General features: G+C 53.5%; 1 protein-coding gene across 4 annotated transcripts in view; it reads left to right on the top strand.

Annotated features, from left to right (window-relative positions):
* RALGAPA2 (Ral GTPase activating protein catalytic subunit alpha 2) overlaps positions 1 to 14,045 on the top strand; it is a 282,446-nt gene that overhangs the window by 263,037 nt on the left and 5,364 nt on the right. For all 4 annotated transcript variants that reach the window (XR_003435157.1, XM_027118095.1, XM_027118094.1 and 1 more), the window contains one exon: positions 13,156 to 13,189. Coding sequence is in view for 3 of the 4 variants with exons in the window: in XM_027118095.1 (XP_026973896.1) it covers positions 13,156 to 13,163 (8 nt within the window). In the remaining variant the exon portion in view is untranslated. The remainder of the gene's footprint in view (positions 1 to 13,155; positions 13,190 to 14,045) is intronic.

The raw sequence follows: 14,045 nt of genomic DNA, 5'->3' as shown, positions 1-14,045 counted from the left end.
ACACCCATCAGGAAAGAGCTAGAAATGAACTTGGTTTGCCCAGGAATCTGAGGGGTACATTTCTGTCCCATTTACAGGCCTACTTTCAGAACCACATCCTCATTTTCAGACCAGTTTTGCTTTTGAGGAATCCCTATTCCCTGTCGGTTACCACTTTGACAGATGAAAACATTTTTCACTGTGTTTTATTTTCCTGGGACAAGTACAGTCAAACCCAGATGAGCCAGGCAGCTTAAACTAAGAAATTGAGGTGAGGCGTGCTCTTCCAAGCGACAAGCCAGCTGGAAAAATTGACCCTGAGCGGCTTAAGCTCCCACAGCGTTCTTAGGATCCGATCACACCATCTCAGCAGCGGTGTCTTCAGAGCAGGGCCTCAGGCCCCCGCTCACAGGCACAGTCTGAGGAACTCGGGGCTCAGATCTTCTTTGTGTCCTTGCAGCAGGGCCCTGTGGTCAAGCACAGGGACAGTGGCCTGAACACTGTGTTCGGCCCACACTGTACCCTGGGAAATGCCTCCCCTGCTCCCCGGGCTCCCCTACCTCAGCACTGCCACCTGTCACCCAGGGCAGCCCAGAGGGGCATCTGGACTCACTGTCGACACCAAGACGTAGGACCTTCTATTGTTAGGCTAACAGGTGGGTGCTCAGCTTATTAAAAGAGGTTCAAAACAACTATTTTCCCAGTCAGAAAAATGTTATTTTAAACACCTCCTGCCCTGTATCTCTTCTGCCCGTTACTCATGTTGATAACGCCCAGAGCATAAAAGGCATTTGAGCTGACTTTCCACCCACTTCTGTAGTTTGCATCTCTTTTGACTCCTTCCTTATTGACCAGCAATTTCTAAAAGGTGACCAGTGATAAAATACGGGCTGCAGTGAACACACACACACACACACACACACACACACACACACACACATAAGTACATATCTGTGTTTTATGCGTGTATTTATATGTGCATTTCACACACACACACATACACGGGGGTGAGAGACTAAGTTTGTGTTTTCAAGCATGTTTGCAGGCAAGGGGGTGGCAGCGAGGCCTTTAAAGGGTTAACTGGAAGGGGAGGGACTGATGTAATCACTGCAGCTCATAGCCAAGTGCATCTGTTCACCATGAGGTCATTCTTCTGCATGCTAATGATTTGGAAAATCAAGTCTAATGCTTGACATTATCGGAAAGGCTATAAATAGTACAAATCTTTACTTTTTGGAAGCTGCTCTTATAAACTAAAGGAGAAAAAAAAAAGAGCGTGGACTTGAGATTTTTTTTTCCAGAGCTGCTTTAAAGATCGTGTCTGGACCTTAAAGTCTTGGAGGAATCCACTTATGTCTGTTGATAAATGAATCCCCAAATCACTATTACAGTCACAGCTAGCAATTTGGGAGTGCAGGACTATTGGCATGTGTACTTTGATGTCTGATTGTAAGCATTTTCAAGTACCTTGCTCAGAAGTTGACAAAGATGGGTTTTTCTCAAAGAATGCCTAACACCAGGTTAAATGAGGGGTCCTTCTCCGGAAACGTGAATTGACTGCGTTTGCTAAAGATGGCTTTCTACTTTAATGGTGCTGTCGAGAGCCAGCAGAGGGAGCACAGATCTTTGTTTATTTGTTAGCCCTGCATAAACACATCTGATTTCTCCAGATCTGGTCGGAAGCAACTCCTCCTTCACAAAAGGCTGGATTGTAAAGGCTCCAGGATTTAGAGCAAGTGGAAGGAAATTCCTCACCAGGCCCCATCAGACTCTGCCACTTTTCACGTAGGTCATACTTGGAGCTTAAACCAGATTAGCCTGAGTCGGTGTCAGGCTGCTGCCACCGCTGCAGCTACTGTGCAAGGACGGCAGACTTGCATCTGCAAGCCCAGGAGGGTGCCCTCCTGGAAAGCTTACTGTGCTCACCTACCTGACGAAAAAGACTTGTCATTCTTTTCTACAACAAAATCACTGTTTTAAGTTTGCAGAAGCTATCAGAGGACCCTGCCTGGGATCGCTGGGTCATTCTGGTGGCCAGTAAGTGTCCCCGTGAGACTGCAGATGTGTTACACATTGGCCCCAAAGTGAACCTGGCGTGTGGATGCTACACAGCCGGATAGCCCACCAGGCTTTGCCTCGAGGAGGAAGCTGTACCCAGCTCTCACTTGCTAAGAACCCCAATGGCAGGTGTCCTAGCCCTTCTGCAGTGACCCCGTCATGGCCATTTGCTGGGCGGTAAGCCATCAATCAGTCAGCAGAAACAGCACAAGGTGGAACTAACTCTAACCCCCCAAAGAGGAAAGGATTTCCCTGTTCGGTGAGGGTGGGCACTTCACAGATTCATTCGATATGTCTCCCTCTTTCCCTCCCACCCTCCCTGTAAAAGTGGTCTGAATAAGGTTTTGCTGGATAGCACTTCTTATGTGTTCGCCTTCCTCATAAATATGCTGAAACCAGCCAAGAGCATTATAGACCGTGGAGCTAGAAGGGGCTTCAGGAGACCCCACGTCCAGCCCCTCACATTCTGATAAGCTACACCAGCAATGAGGAACGACCCGGAGCACCAGCGTCAGCCCCTCCACTCTCTTCTCCTCCTCTCTGTGAGGTCAGCACGCGTGTCAGGACAGCATCCCAGGCTCAGAGGGTGACCGCTTCCCTCGGCCCCCGCTGCCCTGGGTAGTTTGTCACCTAACACTAGTTGTTGGTGACCTTGGTCACAGAACTCCTGACCAGCCAGTGAGAAGGGAGTTTTTCAGTTTAAACAACCCATGCAGCCTCTCTGGGAGGAGAGAAGCGAACACCGTCTCAGTGTGTCTTTTGGAACCGAGCCTGCTGGGGAAAGCTATTTCTCCTTCTTCGTGGTCCTTCAGGAAGCCTTCATGAGATGAGAGTGGGGTTTGGGAAAGACGCTGACAGGACCGCAGGAACTGGGGCTCCCAGCGCATGCCCTGTGATGCTGTGGGTTCTGTTCCTTCCTGTCACGGTGGCAGTTTCTGCGTCTGTCGGCCAGTACGCCCGTGGGACCGTGAAGGTCTGTGGGGTCACCTAGCAGCTGTAGCTACAGAATCCTTCTAACCGACCACATAGGACAGAGCAGGTAACTGAAGCCCAGAGTATGCCCCGACTTCATACAGTCAACAGACGCACATCAGATGCTCCCAGGTGCCCGGGTAGGTCAAGCTCTAGGGCTCCAGGGAGCCGTCCCAAGGCCGCGAGGGGCTTCAACGTTCTGGGGGTGCTAGGAACGCAGCAGGATCCGGGCCCCGAGTACTGGAGTGGAGGGAGAATGTGGAGCCGTCAGCAAGCCTCGGGCCACCCTTCGTGTCCCGGGGTTTGTATTTTCCTCCCTTGGTGCTGGATACAGTGCGGGCTGGCCTGCCCTTGCTCCATCCTCAGATCCCACTGTCTTCCTGTCCCCCGACCCCACGCTCAACACTGGCCAGAACCTTCCAGTTCCAGCCTGGAGCCAGCCTCCCCAGCTGCAAGGGGGATGTGTCCTATCAGAGGTCAGGCTCTGATGTCCCCTTTGTCCAGCCTGTGGCCTCGGTCAAGTTCACGTTGCTCTGCAGCCCGTAGTCCAATTCTGTAAAATGGGTCTAACAGCAGTACCTTCTACATAGTACCCAATAATACGAACTGAAGGGCATTCATAAGGCTCAGCAAGTTAGTGTGTGTAAGGGGCTGAGGATAGTGCCCGGCACGTAGGAGCCCTCCACAGACATCCCCTGGGCGGTCCCCTCACCACCCCACCAGTCTGGGTTTTTCCTCACTCCGTCCTGTGCCACCCTCTTCCCTCCTGTTTCCACATGGAACTTGTGCCTCCTGGTTCCTCCTCTTGTCCTGGAGTCCCCTCCGCCTGCGTTGGCCCGTCTCTTGGGGGGGGGGCGTGCAAACGGGGCCACTACCCATGAGATGCTGGCCAAACATCCCGCCTGTGGGGACGGTCCCAGACGTCAGAGCCACGGCTACAGAGCAGGACAGCCCAGAACTATACTCAGGCCATCCACAAGTGTCCCCCAAATACAAGTTCTCTGATGTTGCTGTCCGTACAAGAGCTCGGGGCCACCCGCTCTGCCCGCAGCTCGCTGGTCTGTATCTGAGCCGCGTTGCCACCTGGCCTGAGAACCACCGACCACCCCGCAGGGGCTGTGAGACCCAGCCGCTCCCTCCCTCCCACGTCACCAGTCGGCTCAGCCTGACCCCTGTACATAGGACGCTTCTTTAGAAACTTAAAATGCATCTTCTTGGACAGATGGTAAAGCATCCATGGGAATTTTTTTAACCCATAGTCCCATACCCGAACCCGGTGGTGCTGGCTCAGCTGTGCACTGGGTCGCCCTTGAAGCCATACCATGCAGATGGTCCCTCCACCAGAGATTTGGAGTTTTGGGTCTGGGCATGGGTGGGGACTTGCTTTTAAAAACTAAGCAGTGCTGAGAACCACCGTCCCGCACGCAGGCGATTCTGTGACACTTGCATCCTCGGCCCAGCGCCCTTCAACTTATCTCACTTCTTGATTTTCTCAGCACATGGAAGGCAGGCTTTGTCTTGTGTGTGTTTCTTCTATCTATAATGGGCTGTAATCTCTTTAAAGAATGATGCGTAAGTTTCTTTCTTACGTCATATGCAACAGGATTGCAGTAGAAATGCAGGCAGGAAGGAGTCTGGCTGTTGCTTTAAGGGGTCCAGGTGTCTCTAGACCACAGATGTGTGTGAGGCCTGATGCCGGAGCCAGACCAAACACCTGGAATCGGCTGTCATTCTCCGCCCCCCGACCCTCCTGGTCTCCTAGTGAAAGTGGACCAGTGAAGGGCAGCAGGGGCTCTCCGGGTGTGGAGCAGACAGGGCAGCCAGCAGCCTGGTTACTGCACAGACTGGGTAACGCAGCTGGAATAACTGAAACCTGGTTAGGATGCTTTCCTACGTGATATTGAGGGTTTTAAAGAGAATGTTCGACTACCCTGTTTCGCACCACATTTTGCCTCGTGCTTATTCATCCCTTTTTCCTCTAAAACTCCTTTACTCTCCCTGGTGTCAGCTCCGGAAGAGGGAAGCAAGAGATGAGACAAACATCTGTTCCAGTTGATCGGTTAGAAAACAATGTCACCCTCTCGCAGCCGCCCCTGAGCAGGACTCTGCGGCGCGTTTCAGGGGAGCACAGAGGGCTCTGGAGACCCTGCACTCTGTCTCTCCCCTTCCCTCCTGGAGCTTGAACTCTTGTTAGGGAAAAGCAGACACTCATGAATCACCAAAATTGGCTACTTGTTAATAAGCGCAGATCAGTTAGCTCCAAACCACAACTACATGTCACAAAGGTTCATCAAAAAAAAAAAGAAATTTAGTCAGTGGCTTGGGTCAGTTGTTGAGATTTCCCTGAGCCGGCCTTGCCGTCTGCTTCATTAGCCTGGAAAGAATGGAAACTTGCCTGATGTGTGTCAGTTGTCCCACTCGGCGTCCTGCTGGCCAGCCTGTAAGTTTCCCACGCTGGCTGAGATGGGGACTCTGAGAACTGGAAGGCCCGGTGGACAAGAGAATGAGATGCAGAGAGGAAGAAACCAGTCCTTCAGAGCCAGTGGGGGGACCCTCCTGCCCCGGGCAGGCAGGTGCGGAGGCTGGTCCCAGGTTCCCGGGAAAAGGCGGGACCCGAGACGATTCATTCCAGAGTATCGACATGACATTTAATGGGTTCCTTTGGAAGAACTTGAAGCTGCTGCTTTTTCTGTGAAATGCTGCCTTAGGTTTGCCCTGGTTTCTCAGCCTTGCAGGGTTTTAAGTGCGAACGGCACCCTCCTCCTGCCTCACTGTTAAATACGGCCCCCGGGGAGACACAGCAGTTGCCAGGAGATGGTCGGCAGGTACCAAGAATTTTTCTCACAGACAGTTTTTGGAAAAGACCCTTAAAGCTTATTTGAAATAACCTTGAGAAATTGTTTCGGAAGAGTCTGGAGCTCCTGACACCACAGGTTCACACGCCTTGTGAGCCATGGCTGAGGCCCTCACCTCCAGAAGGTTCTAGCAGGTGGAACACAGACAGCCTCGGCCGTCAGGGTGGGTTCCTGGAAGCCTCGATGGTTTTGCCTGAATTTCTATTTAGCAACAACCAAGGCAGAGGCCAAATGGGACCTCTCTTAGTAACGTTGCAGACAGCTGAAGAAAAAAAGGAAGAATATTTTATACCCTCCTTTTCCTGAAGAATATATGATGATAACCAGGAAATAAACCTCTAAATAGCATAGTAGAGAGAAAAACTGGTTCCTCTTTTCCCATTGGCCTTTAAAGTCCCTCGAAAGACTTTAAGGAAGTCCCTTAAAAATGGGAAACATACCAGTCAACTTTGTAAAAAATTTAAAAAAAAAAAAGATTGCATGAAGCAGACAGCATTGACGTGGCCAGAATTCGTTTCTCAGCACCTGAGAAACCTCGTAGCATCAGTGCAGAGAGTGTTGAGAATGAACAGGCAGAACCCTATCCTCTGACCGCTTCCGGAATATGAATCCCAGCTGCACAGGACACGCTCCACCTACCTGGGCCCCCACGCGGGCCACCCAGCATCTCTCCTCCTGAGCGGGATGGGCTGATTCGTGTGGTCACCTGGGGGTGAGGGAAGCCGCCGGGTCCTCCAGGACCCTCTGGCAAGCTTCTGCCCCGCAGCCCCGATCCTGGGCGGGACCATGAAGCACACACGGCCTTGCGTGGCTGCAGAAGTGCGCCCGGGCAGACGCTGCAGCTGGCGTGTTCCCAGCCCCGCAACCCTGCTCCCTAGCTGCGTCCCCAAGGCTGGGATCAGCCCGGTGCCGTGTAACACCAGGGCCCTCCGTGACATCGGGCGTGACATGCGGCTCTCTGAGGCCGGGCGCTCCTGACCAGGGGTGTCTGCTGACCCAGGAGCATCAGGGACGAGGGTCCCGGAGGATAGAGGTCACCACTGAAGAAAGGAAGCAGCCAGAAATAAGGGTTCTCAGGCCACTAGGCTGACTCTACTCTCTATCCCATTACCCAGAGTTGGTGACTTGCTAGAGGCCATATTTAGATACTCGGGTCCAGCTTGGGTCCCGGGACCCGCACACCTTTGATGCAGCTTCAGTAGATGGGGCGACACACACATTCCATAAAGATTGGGGATAGTGAGGGGTGCTAAGGAGGAAAAGCACGAAGGAGGGCCAGGAGTGCTACGGACACATAAAACAGGGGTGGGGTGCACTTGAAATGGGGTGGCAGCGGCGGCCTCCCCGAGACGGTGACGTTTGCGGGAAGCCTTGAGGGAGACAAGGGAGAGGGAGCCATTTGGAATTTGGGGGAAGCAGTCCGGGCAGAGGGAACAGCATGAGCAAAGGCCCTGAGGCCCATGTGAGGAGCAGCGAGGAGCCCAGCGAGGTGGGGACGGAAGAGCAGGAGGTGGTCAGGGTGGCCCTCGACCCAGGCACAGACCTCAGCTGTCACTCTGGTGAGACTGGCAGCTCCCTGGGGGTGTGAGGCAGTGGGTGACATGTTGTGATTCTTGTTTGAAAAGATCACTCTGGCTTCTGCGGGGCGTATTCCTCAGGAGGGGTGGGCGGAAGGCCAGCCAGGTAAAATGCACGCCCATCACCTGGCATGCGGCAGGCACATGGTTCACGTGTGACTAAGGAGTGAACGTGGGTGGTGCAAAAGCTGTTCTCCCCAGACCTTCACTGTGGGCCCACAAGAGAGACCCCCAGAGAAGCCCCCTCAGCCCGGTGCCACGGAACGCAGCCCTAACCCAGCCAGCACAGGTGGAGGGAGCACAGTAACACCCCTCCTTCAGGGGAACTGGGCGGAATTCTGACCTGTGCTCACCCCTTTAAGACCCCCAGACTCACACCAGAGCCCACGAGCCTGCATGAAGGACCACGGTGGGTACCTCTCCATCGTCTGGAGAGACTTAACATGACTCCCAGTTACCCAGAAGGGCTGGGACATGGGGTGAGCTTCCCTGGCATTTCTGATACAAATTGTCTCTAGAACAATCCATGGACAGTAATTCTTTACATCCCCGTGGGGATTTGCAGCTTCCTGTCCATGCTTCCCACCGTCTGCCCTCAGCAGAGTAAGAGTGAGCCCTTCGGCAGTTTGGAGCTGTTCTCAGCCTTGGGTGTTTTTTGTTGTGTCAAGGCCAGGGTCACGGCTTAAGTTTCTCCCAAACGAGACTCATCACCCACCCCGAAAGGACCCCTGCTTGTGGGGAGCACGCTCACAGAAGTGAAAAGCAGGGTGCAGGGAGGAGGCCTGCCTTAGAGGCAAAGGCAAAATGTTCCTCCCCACAGGCAGAAAGGACGATCTCGGAGCCTTTATGGTCTGTACAGGGTGTAAGGTGGCAAATGCACCCCCTCTTCGGCACGGATAACTGAGAAATCCAACTGAAAGCTAACCAAAGTATTTCCTACGTTAGAAGTGGGCAGCGCAGGAAGACTTCACATGTAGAAAACAGCTGTGGGCTAAAGCAGCTTCCTTCACATCTGAAGACCAAAGGACAGCTTTTATCCGTAGGACCCAGACAGCCCACTGCACCCTTACTGCTTCCTCAGAGCAATACGGAGAACTCACCGTCCTCCCGCATGTCACCACAGACGTAACTTCTGTGTTTCCTGGAGCTGCTTATTACTGGGAAATTTAAAAAACAATGCCCAGCAGCACACAGAATGCCAGTGTAATCCCGCCTCACCGCCCAAGGCCACGCCTCTCACTGTTGTGGCCTCTCCCATTGCGGAGCACAGGCTCCGGACGCGCAGGCTCAGCAGCCATGGCTCACGGGCCCAGCCGCTCTGTGGCATGTGGGATCTTCCCGGACCGGGGCATGAACCCGTGTCCCCTGCATCGGCAGGCGGACTCTCAACCACTGCACCACCAGAGAAGCCCTCACTCCTGAGTTTTTATAAAACAGACGAAGTTAGAATAAAGCTGGGAGACAACCTTGCAGGGAGAGCAGTGTGTCACCCGAGGGGTAGCGCCGTTTGCTCTGCTTTGAGGATGGTTCGCGGCGTGCGGCGTGGCTTGGGAGGACCCTGGCTGGGGCTCCAGCTGAACCCCACAGCTGCCCCCGGCCCCCTGCCTCCCTGGGTCCCATGGGGGATTTCTCCCTGCAACTTGGAGCCACTTCTGTCGTTTCCCTCTTGGAAAGGCTCTGGCAGTAGTGGTACCCAGGCCAACTTCTATTCTTTCTTGTCACTTTTGAAAAACAACGCTATTGAAATATAATGTGCATACCATACAATTCATCCATTTAAAGTATGCTACTCAGTGCTTTTAGTATATTCACAAAGTTGTGCAACCATCACCACAATCTAATTTTAGAACCTTTTTATCCCTCCTGAAAAACAAAAACATAAACCCACTAGTAGTCAATCCCCATTCCCCCTACCCCCAGCCCTAAGCAACCACTAGTCCACTTTCTGTCTGTCTGGATCTGCCTATTGTGGGCGTTTCGTTTACACGGAATCAGACAATACGTGGTCTTTACTGACTGGCTTCTTTCACTTAGCACGTTCTCAAGGGTCATCCGCGTTGTAGCCTGTATCGGTATTTTACATGTTTTTGTTGCCAGATACTATTCCATTCCGACCACACTTCGGTTCCATTCATCATGTGGTGGACATTTGGGCTATTTCCACTTTTTAGCTATTGTGAATATTGCTGCTATCAGCATTTCTGTACTGTTTTTCCATTTTGAGATGTGAAGAATTCAGTCTGGTAAAATGAGCCGTCTCTCCATGGCCGGGATAGACGGAGATCTCCGTGTTCACGCTCCGTGAGCTAGCTGGAGGGTCTGGAAGCATCTTTCTCCACGAGGGCCTAACAAGACATTAATTTTCAGTGTTTAGTTAAATTCAGTCATAGATGCATAAATGTACATTATAGTCATGGAAGGGGGAGAGAAAAATGCCAGACAAGCGTTTTCAAGAACGTTCCACCCGCTGGCCGGGCCCCCGCACAGGTGGGCGGGCACAGTGCACGCACTTTCTCTGCCCGTCTGTCTCTCGTCCAGCTGCCCTAGCTTTCTGCTTCAGAACCCAGGTTGATGGGCCAGACCAACGACCAAAAAAGAAGCCAAGCCCAGAGCCAGGTCCGGGGCCAGGACACAGCCCCTTCTGCTGGGTTGGAAATTCTGGAAGCCATCCTTGGGCCATTTGGCCATGGTAATCAGGCTGGCTAGTGCCCACTGGCCTTGGGTTGCCAGTGCTGCGTTGAGTGTGTAGGCTTACCCCGTTCTTGGTCCTCAGAGCCATTCCAAGGGGTCTGAGTAGCCCAGACAGCTCTCTGATCTCCCGCTCAGTCCGCCTTCCTGCTGGGAGGGTATTTAGCGCTCGCCTGAAGCTGGAACCCCAGCCCACTGTTTCTCTCCCTCACCGTGGCAGCTCTCAAAACCATTCCCTTCGCTAATTATCCTGAACCAGCTCATCATTTCCCACACTGATGGCTCAATAACAAGGACCCAGGGAGAGCAGCCACTTTTCTTCTCTGACCCTGCCCAGCGTTATCCCGGGGGACAGCCCTGGACGGCAGCCTTGCCTCAGAGATAAGACGCCTGGTGCAAATCCTTGCTCTTTTGCTCTCCGGTGAGTACAGCCAGAGAAAACAGGCCACAGAAAGGCCCACCGGTTTTCGGAAAGCCTCCGACAGAGCTGCATAGAGCACAGCAAATCTCCAACCGAGACGGTGGTTTCCTGTGTCTCTTGAAACCCTTGTGGATATCCAGGTGTCAGAGGAGCCTCATGAGGCCCAAGAAGTAGGACATCTTTCTCTAAAAGCAACTTCTGGAGTCTCCAGACGCCCGCTCTGTGTCTGAGCCGCTGAGTGACCGCAGTTGGCCCGTTGGCATCCAAGTTACTCCTGAAAGGGTCTCCCCAGGGGCGTCTCGCTCAGCTGCTCTCAGATGTGAGTGGGGCCGACGCCTGATTCCCAGCACCACTCACATGTAAGAAATCTCTGAATTTAAGATACGTATTAACCCGTGCAATCAGTGTTCCTCCACCTTTTATTCTTCCTGCCGTACCAGGGAGGCTTCTAAGACATTTTTATTTCCTAATTTGTCTCCTCCCCTGAAACACCACAGAAATACCGTTTACCTGTATATTCTCTGTACTTCTATCTGCGCGTTATACAAATAAAGAGTAAGATATTTTTGCCCCCCGATGGCATGCCGTTAACTTTGCCACCAAAGCTTTCAAAGGCAGGGGTTTCATCTGCTCTGTTCACCGCTGTCACCTGGAGCCTAGAACAGTACCTGGCACATACCAGGCACCCGGTTGATGAAATAATTAGGGTTGGCGTCTCCCATGCCCCTGGGCATCACGCAGCTCCAAGCACCGTGGTCTCTTCTGGTGTCTCCACCACTGCCCAGTGTGGTGGGTACCTCTTGCTGACCCCCAAGGAGGCGTCAGGAAGCTGACAGCCTGCTCCTCTGTGCCACGCACAGGGGCCCCGCCCTTTGGTAGCACTGTCTGTTTGTCAAGGGCAAGTGACATTTGAGCCCCATGGAATAATTACGGCAGCCCCCAACTGCCTCTGTGTTTGCATCTCCTTAACTCGCCCATGGATTGGCAGTTCCTGAGACATTCTGTCTGGTCCAGCACAGCACACCGGGCTGCATCTGGGGACACACCAGGAGAGGGGCAGGCTGTCCTCATCAGCAATTACAAACAAGCCCTCCATTGTCAGACGCACCATCTGTTTGCTTGCTTCCACCAATCGGCTGCCTGTACGCCCAGCATCACCAGGGCCGAGGGGCTGCAGGGGAGGGGGATCGAGAAGCCCCTTCGTGGGGAGAGGGTCAGCAGCACGGGGCCCTGGGAAGCCCAGCCCCTCCACTGGAGGAAGACCCACCTAGAGATGTCCCACGATTGCCGTCTTCCAGCAGCACATGGTGCATTGGGGGAAGACAGGCAATCTAGATCATCGCATTGTCTAAAGGTCCCTCAGAAAACATACCAGTCCAGCACCAGGAAGCAACACTGCCCGAGAACTTCCTGTACCCCTAGAGCTCGATCACCGTGTAAAGAAGGAGCCGTTAACAGTGGCTAGAAATCAAGTAAGACAGAGAAGCCTAGTGCACATCACGATCAGTTATTTATCCTGAAGTTTCCAATCCCACATAATTTTGGAGGGTGGGGAGGAGTGAAATTTTCATTGATGGACTGTACAGTACAGCTTCAGAGAAGCCCAGATTTCTTCCGGAGAGCCCCACCTAAGATCTGTCGGTGGTCCCTCCTCCGACGGCATCCGTCTTAGAAACTGGCCCTGGTCACCATGCCTGCCTTGCTGGTGAGGTCAGCAGACAATCCAAGTTTACAACGGCGGCCAGACAGACAGCCGTCCATGTCGTTGATAAATGTCCTTTGTCCAGGTATGATGGTGGTCTAGTGACACTGAATTCAGGAGTACTGTGGCGGTTAGGGTGAGGAGCTGTCACCTGATGCGGAAAGAGACTGCGTTTGCTAAGGAAACCCACGTGGGAAATAGGATGGCCGTGGTGAGGGGGGAGTTGGGGTAGTTAAGAAAAACTATCACAAAGCACGAAAGAGCTCAGAGCCTCTCTGGGGTCTGGCAGGACTGCTGGGGTCCTGCTACTCTGTGCGCGAGGGTCCGATGTCGTCTCTGCAGGGTCCCTTTCGCAGCCACACTCTGCACAGCACACTGCGTGCTTCCCCCCTGGGGACTGTCACATCGCAGGTGCCACCCGTACTGAACTAACACACTGCGTACCACTCAAAACCTGTAAAATGAAACTTGGAGACATGTAAACTTGCACACTTGGAGGGTGTCAGTTATTTTTTCAAGGCATCCATAGAATTCCAATTGCTGGTCTTGAAAACTCTTCTCTTTGACTGTATCTTAGACCAAATATTTAGGAAACATCAGGCAGCAGGGACAGGATACCAAGGTCAGTGCCACCCAGTGTCTGCAGGGCTCCCAAGAGCATCTGTCACACATCCTAGGAGAGCTAACGTTACCTTCGTTTCACACCTATCTGGGTGACACCAGCTAGAATTCTGTCCTGCCGAGGGACTTGTAGGGGAATTTCCAATTCGTAATGATCTCTGAAACTGCAAGAACACTCAGGCCGCCCAGGAATAAACGTATTTTTAGCACTGTGCTCCTATCAAGTTGGGCTGTGCGTGTGCCAGGCTTGCATTCACTTCATTTTATGTTCTTTCCCTTCAGATACGTAAAGGCCTCGGCGCGGTATTTGTACAAGGTAAGACTGACACTTCAGCAGATTGGCCAACCACCCTGCTTATTCACTAACCCATCTCCCTCCGTGGCTGACTCAACGCTGAGATGCCCACAGGTTCCTACCTCCTGCTCTCCTCCACAGGGGCTCTGCCCTGCGTGTCTGCGCTGCCTGCCCACCCGGGAAACCCAGGCTGGCCTTTCTTCGGCCCCTGTACTCCGGGTGGAATCCCACACCAGCACCTGCCATCCCAGAAAATGTCTTTGTCACCCGCCCTTTTGTGTGCGGGGCCTTGGGGAGCCAGTGGACCTGGGGCCGCCCCCTTTTTTGTCGCCGAGCCAGGAGGAGCAGGGTCTTGAGATGGGCTGATAAGACGCAGCACGTGCGGGTTGGCCTTTGACCGTTGGCCTTAGTGGGGCCTCCGAGGCCCGGGCTGGGGAGGGCAGGTCGTCCCGGGTCTGCTGAATGGAACAGCTGGGAAAGGAAGAGCAGGCAAAAGCTGGGGGAATCTCAGAGGGTGGAGAACCCCGGGATTGCTGTGGTTTAGGACCCAGAGGGCAGGCCAGCCACGGCAGGTGTGACCTCCGTGCGCCTCCCCTTTCTGCCCCGGTCTGGAGTCCAGGCCCTTCCTGTGTGCCCCAATGGATGGCAGACACCCCGCAGCAGTGCTGCAGAAAAGCCTCTTGGGGTGGCCTGGCTGTACCCACTCATGGGCTCATAGGTGGAAGGGAGAGCAGATGATGGGGAAGATGATGGGGCAGGTCAGGGAGCGAGGTGTCATTTATCAGCCGCGTCACCCACAGTGGGGCCGCAGCACAGACGCCGTCACCGCCCGAGTGGATGTGGAGGGGACGTTAGGGGCTAGAGCACAGACGCCGTC

Source organism: Aethalodelphis obliquidens, unplaced genomic scaffold, assembly GCF_003676395.1.
Source record: "Aethalodelphis obliquidens isolate GAN/ISIS:26980383/991018 unplaced genomic scaffold, ASM367639v1 scaffold18, whole genome shotgun sequence".
Lineage (NCBI taxonomy): Eukaryota > Metazoa > Chordata > Mammalia > Artiodactyla > Delphinidae > Aethalodelphis > Aethalodelphis obliquidens.
The sequence above is the reverse complement of the archived record's forward strand: the minus strand, read 5'-3'. Positions and strand labels throughout refer to the sequence as shown.